Below are 15217 nucleotides of genomic sequence, written 5' to 3'. Positions count from 1 at the left end.
AGCATGCAGCCTGGTATTTTTGAAACAAATGAACTGACTTCTTTTTCAGGAAATGCTGTCCAATAATGCAGACATTTGCCTTTTTTCAATAGAGTGGCAAGACTATACAATCTGACGAAGCAGGATAAAAGTGTGAGGATCAGGTACTACGTCTTCTAAATCATTTATATTTATAATTCTTTTCTGACACTATTTGGAGTTAAACTACTTTTTATCATGAAGTTTTGTTTATAGCTATATTCGCTTCTTATAAATAATTCTGTGCAATGTAATCCATTGTCAATAAAGTTAGTTTGTCTCATTGGTAGGAGAACAGCTAATGTTATATAGCTCTTTCCTTATATCTCAACCAAACTGTTTGGATTGGTTATTTAAGGGAGATGTGAATTGTGTGGGGTTTATCCAATGTAATTTTTCAATAATTTTCCACATCTCTAGTAATTTGAATGTATCTTCCCTCCAAATGCATTCATCATCAGGATACGTCAATTTTCATTGAAGATTTACTAGTTTCAGTCTCAGTTTTCATGCTCTGAGTATGAGCTTCAGGCCTAAACATTTAATAATAAATATTACCTAAATCAACTGTCGAACAAAGTATTAAGAACTTGCAGTCATTGTTATTATATGCCTTATGGCAAAAAAGTTAAGGAAAGTAAGTTCCAATTGCTCAGTAATTTGCTAAGGAGTGACTGTGAAAGCATTCTTCCAACAGGGCTTGTTTTCAACATACAAACTTCTGTGATGATCAAACCAATATCAGTATAAGCCACTTTAAGAAGCTCATAAGAAATAAGTTAATTTTAGTGTTGATTAACTGCTTGTGGTATTACATTGTAAAGGCTCACTTTGTGAAACTGGATTTTTAGTCTTCTAGAGAGGACATGAACACTACAAATTGTTTTAATTTCAAATCTGGTTGAAGGAGCACTCCTGTTGTCCAATAATACTTACTGCATAGTGCAAAAATAATGCTTTATTAATGGTGAAATAACCAGGTGGTGAAATCCAGCAAAAAATAAAATATTCATCTGAAAAAAGTATTTAGAGGTCTTGCGTAGTATATGTGAAATCCATATATATGGATAAATGAACTTTGGCACAAACTAAGTTGTCCTGGGGCATCGTCATGGGGGGGGGGGCTTAGGTTAATATTAAGGGGAATTAAGTAGGTTGGGGAGGTGAAAGGGTTAAGTGGAGGCAGGGATGGTTGGGAGGAAGTGAGATAATGATGGGGAGGGGCTTAAGAGGTTTAGTCTAGTGTAGTTGGGTTAAGCAGTCACATTTTGGTGTGAACTTGCTATACTGCAGGTTCACGTCCTGAAGACCGGTGTGTTCTTTGGTCGGGTAAGGCCTTAGTTTGGTGGTGGGCATGAGGAGGTGAGTACCTAGGGTATAGGTATGGTCAAATGTATGTAGGTAATGTGTGTATGTTTTTTTTTTTTGCGTGTGCTCTTCAGAGGCGATGGGTATTTTGCTGTGGGATTGCTTGTGGTTGGTAGACGGGAGCCATGGGAGTTGTGAGGGGGCGAGTCACTTTGTTTGGCTCTGTTGTTGGTCATGGGTTCATTGTGGTAGTGGTTGGGTGGTGGCGGTTCATGGGGTTTTGGCAGGCATGAGCTACATTTATTTTGTCTGCGTTCTTTCTGTTGGCCAGGGTGACCTTTGATTCAGTGCTCGCTTGTTGGTGGTGTTGGGTTTGTTTAAGAGGACTCGTGATGCTGGGATACTTGGTGGCTTCATGTAAAGTGCTCTTTCATGTCTTGTTCGGTGGTGGTGTAGTGGTGAATGGGGGAGTTTGTCTGTTGCTTTGTTTCTTGAGGTGAGTGTGTGATGTTTTCGTGGGTCGAGATTTTCCCCTTGAGGAACAGTTGTCAGTTGCACATGTGTATGTAGCGATAACGGCCATAGGAGAGGACTAAAATAGGGCTTGGTTAATCTTGTTTTCGCTCTGCCCCTCCATAAAAAAAAAAAGTACATATTGATTGGTTCAGGATATATTCCCCCCACCATCTAATATTGGGTTTTCAAGTATTTTGTAGTTCTAGTGTGGTGGCAGCAAAAATTAAACAATGTCGTATATCATTAACTTAACAGGTAGGACTGCAGACTCTTCCATGTTATATCTATGGAGTACCAAACATTGGCTGTCATTGTAGATATGTCAGTTGCTGATGTGTTACTGGTTATGTTTTGTTGCTCTGTCTCTTGTTTATGATAAATGTGTTGGTACTCAACTTTTATTGTTTTATTTGTAATCAAAGGGCAAAGCCCCTCCCAGAGAGAGAGAGAGGCATTCCCCATGGTACTTATCATTGTGTTTGTATGTCGCCGGATCTGCTTGTTTGAGGGGATGAGTGCTCAGCTAGCCATTTGGGCTCTCCCCTTCCCCCACGCGGTTTGTGTTTGGTTGTCCAGTGCGATGCATTAGAGGAGGTTGGGAAATGGCAAGAAATGGGGGATTTTGAAAGATCATTACTGTCGGTGATAGTATACATGCATTTCTAGTTGGCTATACAGGGTGGTGAGGACAGTTTTATTTTATTTTGTTTAGTTGGTTAGCATTTTGGCAGTTATGCTGGTTTGGCCACAAATGCATGCTTTGATGGCTGCTGGTGGCTTTTGACTTCTGGCATGCCCGGCTGGTTTTGACATTGTGGGGTGAGTTTGTTTTCTTTTGCTCGAGGTGGAATGGGGTGGATGTTGTGGCGTCTCTATGGTGGGTAGTTTGGCTGGTTGTGTTCGGATGGTTGGGATCCACTCAGGTGGACCTGGAGCATCTGTGGAGAGGTTGAGTTGCTGCCACATGGATCCATCGGGGGAGTGGGGCACAGCTGATGCCGGGACAAATAGCAATGACCAGAGAAATGCAGACATAGTCTGTTGTAGTTAGACCTCGGCATTTAAGAGAAAGTTCATCGTCAGAATGCATCATTTATCTCGGACTGAGATTACAGCATTTGGTACTGTTTGCTGCCAGTTCATCCTTGCTTGCTCGCCATTTGAATGGCATTACACTAATCAGACCTTTAAAAGCATTAGAAAATGAACTGTAAGTTGCTGCGACATGCAAAATTTCCTCTTGTTCACAAAGGGTGTCTGTAGGGTCTAATAGTCTGTTCTAGTCAAATCATACAACTGATGACTGAAATCGGTTCAGTTTTATAGAGTGCCTGTGTTGCTAGTGAAGGTTTTGGTGGCCGGTTTGGGTGAGGGGCCTTCATGAGTGGTTGAGTGTGCGGGGTCAGTGGCAGCTTTAGTTCTTGATGAATTGGCTTTGATTGTGTAGTTTTGTCCGTGTGTTGCTGGATCACTCATCAAGGCAGTCACTCATTTGAAGCTGCTAGTTTTTTTTTTCCCTCCCAGGTCCTGAGTGAAGTAAGGGTGCCACTGCACACATGCATGATGGCAATAATTGTCAGAGTGGCCATATTGCTTAGTTGTGCAATTTCTTCATGAAGAGGCAGGGAAAGTAAAGGAGTATGCCACGGTTGTACAGAGTTTTGCAGTACAGCCAGATTCTTGCCTCTGACTATTGTGTGTTTAAGTGGTGATCATGTCTGATCATTTGGAAATCAGGATGTATATTGCAGTTTGGTCCTGCATTTGGCGCAGTCAGGATAAGGTTATTCTGTCAACTTTGCTAGTTGTATGAGTTCTGCCGGCTTTTGTTTGGGTGGGGATAATGTCTGTGAAGTGTTCCTGACTTAGGGGTTCTGGTGTGCAGCCCTTCTTGTGCTGGGATATTGGGTAGGGGTGCTGAGGTACAGCTTCACATACTGTGTGTAGGGGATGGCTGGCATAAGAAGGAGGTAAGTGGCAGCTTTGTCGTGCTGGTGGTAAATTTGCTTGATGGTTGAATGCTTGCCTTCAGATGCAGGATAAGGTCTTGATGTTGCCACTATTTGTTGCATCAGTTGCACTAGCATGTATGGGGGGGGGGGGTTGGTTCTTGAGTGCTTTTGGCCTTTGTTTTCACCATCTGTAGTGGCAGACTTGTCATTATACCTGCACCATCTTGGGTGCAAATAAAGTCTTTGCATTGCACGACAAGAGTTCTTGTTCTTAGTGATATCATCTTCTGAAGCTGAAGAGTTTTCATTATGGTGGGGATGAGGGCCATTTTGTGTTGGTTTGTGTTGCCTGGAAAGAGAGTTTTGTGTTGGTTTCTATCAAGCGATGTCGTAGATGGGAATATTTTACTTTGTCCAGGGGGTATAGCAGTTCCAGCCTTAATTTTATTCGGTGCAAAGTGTTCTTGGGGCAGAGTGTTGCCTGGAGAGAGAGCTTGGAGAGCTTTTACAGTACTGAATTGGTAGTGAAGAAATATTAGCATATAGAGGTTCTCCGGTTCGATTCTTGGCTGGGGTGCCTTCTGTGTGGAGTCTGCATGTCCTCCTTTTGGTCGCGTGGGTTTCCTCTGGGTGCTCTGGTTTCCTCCAACATCCTGAAGACATGCTGTAGGTGGATTGGACACTCTAAATTGGCCCTAGGTGTGAGTGTGTGCGTGTGTGTGCCTTCTGTGGAAGGTTGGGCGCCGGGCTGGCAGCTTGACACCATAAAACTCTACTACCAATCATGAGCAGACAGGTGATCCGCTGTGGCGACCCCTAACCAGGAAAAAGCTGAAAGAAGAAGTGGCTAGGACATCTCGCTGAAAGTGGTATGAAAGGAGATGAGCCTTGGGGGCTGACTTTGGATTCGAGGGGCATCTTTGAAGTGTTAACCACTAGTAGGACTGAATGGGTTCCTGGTAGGTAGGTAGGTAGGGTGAATGACGTGGCCATTAATGTTTATTGATAGAAGCATGGCCATTTGTCAGGGGCTGTTCTTGCATGCACATAGGGCAACTGATAGACACTAGAGAGCCACGTTCTTCTCAAGGAAGAACAAGATAAAAAAAAAACAAAAAAAACCCTACAAATAATAGTTTATTCCTTAACAGTTGGGAAACCATTTGAGGTCTGACATTGTTATGGTGGTTGGACATATGGCAATGGTATGGGGCATTATGTGACATAAGCCTCTACTTTAACAGGGATGCCATGGTTTAAATTGCCATTGCCCTGACTGTTTCTCCTTTCATTGTCAAGATAAAGAGTGTTGCCTCCATAGTATGGAACAAATTGTTAAAATGCATTTCCGAGGATTTACATTTGTCTTTCTCTTTGCAGATGATGGTGCTGTGATGGGTGTTTCAGCTGCCGAAGTGCAATGCAGTGAGGTTACAGACGGTGGAAGCAGGTTGTTGCAGTGGATGTCCTAGTTACTAGAGGGGTGTACCATGAGGTCACACACAGGAGGTGTGCAAAGGGGGCAACAAAAGTACATTTCAAAGGTAATGGACCTGGAAGGAGTGGAAGTTCCAGTTGCTACAGTGGTGCATAAGAAGTTAGAGGTAATTATTAAGGCACATCAGTGTCGTGTGCGGGTCAGGGTAGTGGGGGGCAAGGGAGGAGGAGGAGGAGGCATGTTGGGGCAAGATAAAATAGGGTTGGGGATTGTTGGGGGAGTCTAGTGTTTTTATAAGTGGGATGGAGTCACAACACTCACAGGACCACAGGAAGTTACTATCCTTACTTCCATGTGCAGGACCTGTTCCTTTTGTTTCAGGGGAATATGGTGGGGATCTTTGGGGTATCAGTTATAATTGAGGCTTATGTATTGCTCCAGTGGCAGGTGAAGCTTTGGTAACCATTAGGTAATTGCCAAGGGCTGGTAATGTCCAGGTAATTATTGTACACCAAATGATGTTTGGCTTGACCCTTCCCTTTGTGGGAAGTGGATTGAACAATTTTGGGTAGAAGGGAGGGGGAACAGCCTGGTCAGGCTGGTTGGCAGAGAAGAGGGATAAACTTGCCCTCTTCTGTTCCCCCTCTGATGTCTGGATGTTCATTTCAAGGATCTGGGGAAAGGAAATGAGTAGTTGGAGGAAGCTTGCTGAATAGATAAGCAAACTGAGGTAAGGATGGTGCTTATTTGGTGGAAGGTAATTCAATGGATGGTGTATGAAGTGAGTTGGGATGCTGCTTCATAGGTAAAGTAAGGGAGCAGAGGTATGGACCCTGCTTGTTGGGCAGGATGAGTAGGTACGCTGCCCTGAGTAACACTACAATGAATGGTGTATGAAGTGAGATGGGATGCTGCTTCATAAGTAAAGTAAGTGAGCAGAGGTATAGACCCTGCTTGTTGGGCAGGGTGAGTAGGTACGCTGCCCTGATTAACATTACAATGGATGGTGTATGAAGTGAGGTGGGACGCTGCTTCATAAGTAAAGTGAGTAGAAGTACGGCTGCTGCTTACTGGGGCAGGGTGAGTAGGTACGCTGCCCTGATTAACATTACAAGGATGTTATGCTGTATTCTAGTATCAATTATATCATGAATAGTTGTAATTAGTAAAGTTGGTGATCAAAGCTGTGTTATAGAAATCTAATAAAGGTCATCAAATGTCATTTGGTGTGATGTGTATTATTGAAGGGGACTGGGACAACTTTCCGAGTTATTCAGAAATGCAGCTGTGTGAGGCAGGTGCTTTTAATACCAGAATGAAGTGTTACCAGCTGAATTAAAGTTATCTTCAATATTATCAAAACAAACCGCTTTGAATTCCACATTGATAAGAATATGTGTGGTATAAGAAGAATTGGTTTGTTTCACCAAAGAAGTAAACATGCATCATGTATAATATGTCGATATGTTCAACAGACGGGTCTATATTCTAGCATCAAAAACTACAAAGATTGAATGTTATAATATAGAACCCTAAACATCGAAATCCGCAAACATCGAACAGTCAGAATAGCGATTTTTTTCCCAGGGAAAAAATTGCTATTCCGAGAAACATACACACAACACAAACACACACAAAAAAACAGCAATCCACACACATACACTTAAAATCCTACACCTAAACTAAACTTTACATACACTACTAACTATCCACTTACCTTAACCCAACCCTAACCCTAAGGTCCGTCACTATTGCACACTCACCTCACACGCGCCCTAACCCTAACTCACCTAACTCGCCCCCTAACCATAACCTACACACAATTGCACACTTACCTGAAACCGACCCGTAACTTTCCAATATATCGAACGCTGAAAACAGCGAAGCCACAGCAACAGCCCACAGAATTCTTTCCCCTGGGAAAGAATTCAGTGTCCTGCACCTTCACTCTTTTCAGCGTTCGACAAAACTGGTTAGATATTATAACATTCGAAATTTATAAAATTCGATGTTATAATATAGACCCCAACAGACAGGCATATCTTTAAAAATAATGATTATGAAAATTTTGCAGAAGAGATGCAGAAAGGGAAACCTTGACTGAGGAAAAGATCTGAAGAAGGTGAATAGAAAATAAAGAATGCATGATGGCAAGTATGAATCTCAGGCAGTATAGAAAAAATGAATACGAAAAAGAAGATGAATCACAAAAAAGAGTGGCAAGTACAGAAAATGTATAACTTTATTTGACAAGTATAAAAGTTACCCAGCATTTCTCAGTTTGAGAGGCAGCTTGATGACATCACATGTGACAGAAGTGAAATTAGCTGCAGTCATGAGAAAAAGCACAGTCTAATGTAAATTTTTAGTAAAATAAAAAAGATACATACATATTCAGATTACCGTAAGTATCTGAAAGTGTTCCTATATTGGGAGAAATGATGCTCACAAAATGGTCAAAACAGTACAGAAACATATTATGTGTGAGTGGTATGGAGAAGATATAGTGCTTCAGAGGTTTAAAAAATCATAACATGCCATTATTCAAGCTGCTAATCTAGTAAAATCCAAAGTTATTAAATATGTCAGTACTGAAGATCCTACCTCACTGAACAGCTGTTTGGCAAGGGAATAATCAGAATTGTAAAACAACAGGTCCCTAATTCTCCCGCAGTATTTTAAAGCATTCTGAATGCCTCCTTTTCTGCCATGGTTGAGGAACCTAGACAACCACAGAATTTGCTGTGGGTCCAAGTAACGACGATGGCCTCATCTAGTACTTATTGGACTAAATGGCATACATTTTCAGCTTTCAAAGCTGGAGGTTATTAAGTGCTCCAAAGAGTTAGAAATATGGATAATTAGTAGATGGCTCTAAGTTTATATTATTTCACAGCAGGAATAGATCAGCCAGACTAGTCTTAAGACCTTCAGCTCCCATGCAAGGAGTCTAGTAATATTTCAAAGTATGAATTTGTACAACTTATGCATTGTCTATAATAGTTTATGATAAGCTTGCTTCTACTGAATTGAGATAAGAAACACAAAGTGCAAACAGAAGTGGAAATAGTGTTTCAATGATGACTTGTCTTTGTGTAGTAATGCTAAACATTAAAACTAATATGATTAAGAGAACCATGCCTAATGAAGAGAACTATAAAAGTGAATACATATACAATATAATGAGAAAATGAGTGTTGCATTTGCCATAATTTCCATTAATAAATATTTATTGTACCACTTGGAGTATGTCTAGAGGAAGAAAGTACTCAGGGCAATTATTCCTTAAACTGGAGAAAAATAGTACCCTGCAGGTAAGTTATTAATTAAAAAATAATAATTTGGGTCTTTCAGCTAATTTAAGCTTCACTGGATCATTTAATTGGTCTGCAGAACTCTAAAAGAAAATGGCTGAGATATATCATTGCCCTGAGGCAACTAAAGACAGCCACTGCTGAACTTTCAAAGTGTACTTCATTTATGACCTTGGCATTAGATAGTCATGACTGTAAAATATACAACCTGTGGAAATGGTAGCCATTTATGACTAAGTGTCTGCAACAGATTATCGCTGACAGTTATCGAGCTGCTAAGAAACAGAAAATAGAACTACACAATGCATTCTATAGAATATGAATTAGATTTAAAGGGGCCATCTACTAAAAATGTTCTGCTCTAATCCAATCTCTAGAAATGTAAAATCAGCTATGTATGTGGAAGGGATTTCAAACTGCAGTTTTAATTTAAATTTGTATACACTCTGTAGAATAATTGACTATGCCTTCTGTACTTTTTCTGCAAAATCAATAGCATTTAGTACAAAATTGCTTACAGCTGCCTTATTTGAAGCTATTGGAAATGTGTAACAAATACATAAACAAGACTACAAAACAATAAATACCAAACTCTGCAACCAGAGAAAAATAGAAGTACATGAACCATTACAGCACTGTTCAGGCTAGCTGTTTTACTGATTGACAGTCAGCATTTAAAAATCAGAGCAAAATCTGTGTGCATTCCATATGATCTCTTTGGAAAATGTGGAAAAATGAACCTCCTTACATCATCCACACTATATGAACCACCATGGCAATTGACCCTGAGTTTTGTGTAAAATATAAAAGGAGAAGCACTCACTGGTAGACCCTTTCATTGATACACTGTCTCCTTCAATCATCCCATCAAATGAATGTGCTGAAACACTGATACTGTAGTTTCCTCCTGGGATCAGTCCTGTGATGTTAACATAGTCAGTTTCTACAACCATACTCTCAGAAGAACTTCCAGTGGTATTAATGATGTAGTAGCTGTGAAGTCCTACTGGAGCAGTCCATGTTAGGAACAGTAAAGTTGTTGTGGCATTTGTTATTGTAAGGTTCCTTGGCATTTCAGGCTCTGGAAAAGGAAAATTTACAGTTACTCATATACGTTTTCTTGAATATTTCAGTCTAAAATAGTAAATTAAGAAACTGGAGTAGTTGCACAGATGGCTAGTTTAGGGTAAACTGTCACTGCTAAAACAGAAAAAGGAATAAATATTTTTGTTTTCAAATAACAATAAGCCTGGTCATCTACATTTAATAGAAACTACAAGATACAAACCACAGCAGCTCGATGCATCAGTAATCCAAGTATAATGGCAGCAAGAAATTTTAAAATGAAACCTGTGACATTATGTGATATTTGTAATATACTGTTATTCTTATTCTAGAGATGTTATGACTAAAATCTAGTAATATCATCATCATCAATATTTACCATAAAGCAATAACCTGGTCCATATCATTTGAGCTATGAGTTGTTAGCTACTGACATTGATGTAAACCAAAGAGATTATTCAGTTTGCTGAAACTAGTAAAAACATCAGCTTAGTAAAACTGGAGAATAACTGGGAAAAACATGGAAATATTTCCTTTAAATATTTGCTTTGTTAACTGTTAGAGAGACCTGGTCTAATGAGCAGGGAACAGAGAAATACCTGAGTTAGCTGAACAACTTGTAAGTTTGTAAAAAGTGCTGTTTCTCCTGATGGAATATTTTTAAGGATTACACATGAGCATGCAGCCTGATATTTTTGAAACAAATTAACTGACTTTTTTTCAGGAAATGTTGTCCAATAATGCAGACATTTGCCTTTTTTCAATAGAATGGCAAGACTATACAATCTGAGGAAGCAGGATAACAGTGTGAGGATCAGGTACTGCCTCTTCTAAATCATTTCTATATATATAATTCTTTTCTGACACTTTTTGGAGTTAGGCTACTTTTTATCATGAAGTTTTGTTTATAGCTATATTCTCTTCTTTTAAATAATTCTGTGCAATGTAATCCACTGTCATTAAAGTTAGTTTGTCTCATTGGTAGGCAAACAGCTAATGTTATATAGCTCTATCCTTATATCTAAATTTAACTGTTTGGATTGGTTATTTAAGGGAGATGTGAATTGTGTGGGGTTTATCCAATTTAATTTTTCAATAATTTTCCACATCTCTAGTAATTTGAATGTATCTTCCCTCCTAATGCATTCATCAGTATATTTCAATCTTCATTGAAGTTTTACAAGTTTACTAGTTTCAGTCTCAGTTTTCATACTCTGAGTATAAATTTCAGGGCTACACATTTAATAATAAATATTACTTAAATCAACTGTGGAACAAAGAATTAAGAACTAGCAGTCATTGTTATTATATGCCTTTTGGCAATAAAGTTAAGAAAATTAAATTCCAAATGCTCAGTAATTTTCTAAGGAGTGAGTGTGAAAGCATTCTTCCAAGAGGGCTTGTTTTCAATATACAATTCCCAGTGATGATCAAACCAATATCAGTATATGCCACTTTAAGAAAATCATAAGAAATAAGTTAATTTTAGTGTTAACTACTTTTGGTATTAATTGCAAAGGCTTACTTTGTGAAACAGCATTTTAGTTTTCTAGAGAGGACATGAAGATTACAAAGTGTTTTAATTTCAAATCTGGTTGAAGGAGCATTCCTGTTGTCCAATAATTCTGACTGCATAGTGCAAAAAATAATGCTTTATTTATGATGAAATGAAAAAAAAAAACTGAGGAATAAAAATTCCTGAGAGTAAGTAGTCTAAAAAAACAGGTGGTGAAATTCAACAAAAAAATAAAACATTTAATCAGAAAAAGGTATTTAGAGGTCTTGCGTAGCATATGTGAAAACCACATATATGGATAACTATCTGAGTTATTCAGAAATGCAGTTGTGTGAGGCAGGCGTTTTTAATACCAGAAAGAAGTGTTACCAGCTTGAATTAAAGTTATATTCAAAATTATCAAAACAAACCACTTTGAATTCCACATTTGTAAGAGTATGTGTGGTATCAGAAGAATTGTTTTTTTTCACCAAAGTAAACATGCATCATGCATATCAAAACAACCCTGCCTTGGTTTGTGATTTTTTGTGGAATTGACTGGTAAGAGCAGTTTTATTTGGATTTATATTGCATTTGTTATCACTATTTTTAACTGTTTGTAGCTAGGAAGAGACTCCTTATTAAAAAGCTTTACTTTGATTCATAGTTTCTTATTTTACCTTTAGTTTCACTTTTGGTTGTGAGAAAGGGTTAGGTTTTGGACAGGCAAGCTCTAGCCCCACAAGGGGCTTGGACAGCTATAAATTTGCACAGACTGTAGAAAGGAAAATTCTGAGCATATCAAAACAATCCTGTCTTGGTTTGTGATTTGTTGTGGAGTTGACTGGTAAGAGCAGTTTTATTTGAATTTATATTGCATTTGTTATCACTATTTTTAACTGTTTGTAGGTAGGAAGAAACTGCTTATTAACAAGCTTTACTTTGATTCGTATTTTGTTGTTTTACCTTTAGTTTCACTTTTGGTTGTGAGAAAGGGATAAGTTTTGGACAGGCAAACTCTAGCCACCACAAGGGGCCTAGACAGCTATAAATTTACACAGACTGCAGAGAGGAGAATTCTGAACATATCAAAACAATCCTGTCTTAGTTTGTGATTTGTTGTGGAGTTGAGTGGCAAGAGTAGTTTTATTTGAATTTATATTGCATTTGTTATCACTATTTTTAACTGTTTGTAGGTAGGAAGAGACTGCTTATTAACAAGCTTTACTTTGATTCATATTTTGTTGTTTTACCTTTAGTTTCACTTTTGGTTGTGAGAAGGGGATAGGTTTTGGACAGGCAAGCTCTAGCCACCACAAGGGGCCTAGACAGCTATAAATTTACACAGAATTGCAGAGAGGAAAATTCTGAGCATATCAAAAGAATCCTGTCTTGGTTTGTGATTTGCTGTGGAGTTGACTGGTAAGAGCAGTTTTATTTGAATTTATATTGCATTTGTTATCACTATTTTTAACTATTTGTAGGTAGGAAGAGACTGCTTATTAACAAGCTTTACTTTGATTCATATTTTGTTGTTTTATGTGGTGGTGCTGCGGTAGTGTTGTCACCTCACAGTAAGACGTTGTCCTGTTTGATTCTCAGCTAGAGCATCTTCTGTGTGGAGACATGCGTGAATGGGCGTACCTTCGTTGAAGGTTGTGCATCAGTGCCGGCAACTCGGCACATAAAAATCTACTGCTAATCATTAGCGGACCAGAGTTCCGCTGTGGCGACCCCTAACCGGGAAAACCCGAAAGACACAACAACCTTTAGTTTCACTTTTGGTTGTGAGAAAGGGATAGGTTTTGGACAGGCAAGCTCTAGCCACCACAAGGGGCCTAGACAGCTGCAAATTTACACAGACTGCAGAGTGAAAAATTCTGAGCATATCAAAACAATCCTGTGTAGGTTTGTGATTTGTTGTGGAGTTGATTGGTAAGAGCAGTTTTATTTGAATTTATATTGCATTTTTTATCACTATTTTTAACTGTTTGTAGGTAGGAAGAAACTGCTTATTAACAAGCTTTACTTTGATTCATATTTTGTTGTTTTACCTTTAGTTTCCCTGTTGGTTGTGAGAAAGGGATAGGTTTTGGACAGGCAAGTTCTAGCCACCACAAGGGGCCTTGGCAGCTATAAATTTACACAGACTGTAGAGCGGAAAATTCTGATCATATCAAAACAATCTTGTGTTGGTTTGTGATTTGTTGTGGAGTTGACTGGCAAGAGCAGTTTTATTTGAATTTATATTGCATTTGTTATCACCATTTTTTCCTATTGTAGGTAGGAAGAGACTGCTTATTAAAAAGCTTTACTTTGATTTATATTTTGTTGTTTTACCTTTAGTTTCCCTTTTGGTTGTGAGAAAGGGCTAGGTTTTGGACAGGCAAGCTCTAGCCACTACAAGGGGCCTAGACAGCTATCAATTTACACAGACTGCAGAGAGGAAAATTCTGAGCATATCAAAACAATCCTGTCTTGGTTTGTGATTTGTTGTGGAGTTGACTGGTAAGAGCAGTTTTATTTGAATTTATATTGCATTTGTTATCGCTATTTTAACTGTTTGTAGGTAGGAAGAGACTGCTTATTAACAAGCTTTACTTTGATTCATATTTTGTTGTTTTACCTTTAGTTTCACTTTTGGTTGTGAGAAAGGGTTAGGATTTGGACAGGCAATCTCTAGCCACCACAAGGGGCCAAGACAGCTGTAAATTTACACAGACTGCAGAGAGGAAAATCCTGAGCATATCAAAACAATCGTGTCTTCGTTTGTAATTTGTTTTGGAGTTGACTGGTAAGAGCGGTTTTATTTGAATTTATATTGCATTTGTTATCACTATTTTTAACTGTTTGTAGGAAGGAAAAGACTGCTTATTAACAAGCTTTACTTTGATTCATATTTTGTTGTTTTACCTTTAGTTTCACTTTTGGTTGTGAGAAAGGGATAGGTTTTGGACAGGCAAGCTCTAGCCACCACAAGGGGCCTAAACAGTTATAAATTTACACAGACTGCAGAGAGGGAAAATCTGAGCATATCAAAACAATCCTGTCTTGGTTTGTGATTTGTTGTGGAGTTGACTGGTAAGAGAAGTTTTATTTATTTTTACTGTTAAAAGTAGGTGCGACTGTGAGCTATAGTGAGTAGAAGCTACTGCTCGTAAAGAAATTACAACTTTAGTCAGGAACTGTCAACCCTCCTTGATAGTATAGCTTATACTGGTGGTAGGACATATTTTTCACAAATCGCCTATAGAAAGGATAGTCAGGTCACTGTGAATGAAATGATTTTTTGGATAAACACCTACATCGAAAAAATGTCCTGTTTTAAAAAATAGAAATGTGTAGAGCATCCAAGCCTTCTTTTGGGCACATGTGTTCAGACAGGATGGTGTGCATTTGTCTAGATCAGGGAAGAGAATTTTTGCAGCAGATATTTTGCAATATTTGACAAACACTAGCCAGGATCTTTGCCAGGTCAAAAATGTAACAGTTCATAGATAGCAACATTTGATGCATCTCTGATAGTTGTTAATGTTAGGAGCATTAATAGTAAAGTTTTTTTTAGAAAATTTGCTACATTCACACAAGATAGATGTTATAGTTTGTGAAACATGGTTAAAAAACAATGACTGGAAAACAGTTCTGTCAGGGTATAAATATTTTTACTGTAACAGACATTCTAACAAAAAATCAGGTGGAGGTATTATGATAAGGATTAAATATGGCTATGAGACTTGTGATTATTACATGTTCAATGATAACACCAATACTATAGACTGTGTAACTGTGACAATAAAGACAACCCTGGAACATATAACAACTGTTGGAGTGTACAGACCACCAAAGTCAAGTGCAAATGACCTAGAGGAATTCATACATTTCTTACATGAAACACAGGAGGGAAGAATAATATTAGCTGGGGACTTAAATTTACCAGAAACAGACTGGAATAATATTGATTCAACAATGTTCGTAAAGAAATTATTCACAGAGTATATTCAGGAACAACAAATGCTTCAGATTGTAAAAAATCCTACTAGGGGACGGAATATACTAAATATTGTTTGTGTTTCCAAAGAAATTACTGTAACTTCAAGTCAAGTTTTACCAC

At 38.4% G+C, this 15217-nt stretch overlaps 1 protein-coding gene across 1 annotated transcript in view; it reads right to left on the bottom strand.

Moving 5' to 3' along the window:
- LOC122801261 (fibronectin-like) overlaps positions 1 to 15217 on the bottom strand; it is a 363509-nt gene that overhangs the window by 153097 nt on the left and 195195 nt on the right. The window contains exon 13 of the mRNA XM_044070812.1: positions 9370 to 9627. Coding sequence (XP_043926747.1) covers positions 9370 to 9627 — 258 coding nt within the window. The remainder of the gene's footprint in view (positions 1 to 9369; positions 9628 to 15217) is intronic.

Source organism: Protopterus annectens, chromosome 4.part1 (genome assembly GCF_019279795.1).
Source record: "Protopterus annectens isolate FY-2018-M chromosome 4.part1, PAN1.0, whole genome shotgun sequence".
In the NCBI taxonomy this organism is placed as follows: domain Eukaryota; kingdom Metazoa; phylum Chordata; order Ceratodontiformes; family Protopteridae; genus Protopterus; species Protopterus annectens.
The sequence above is the reverse complement of the archived record's forward strand: the minus strand, read 5'-3'. Positions and strand labels throughout refer to the sequence as shown.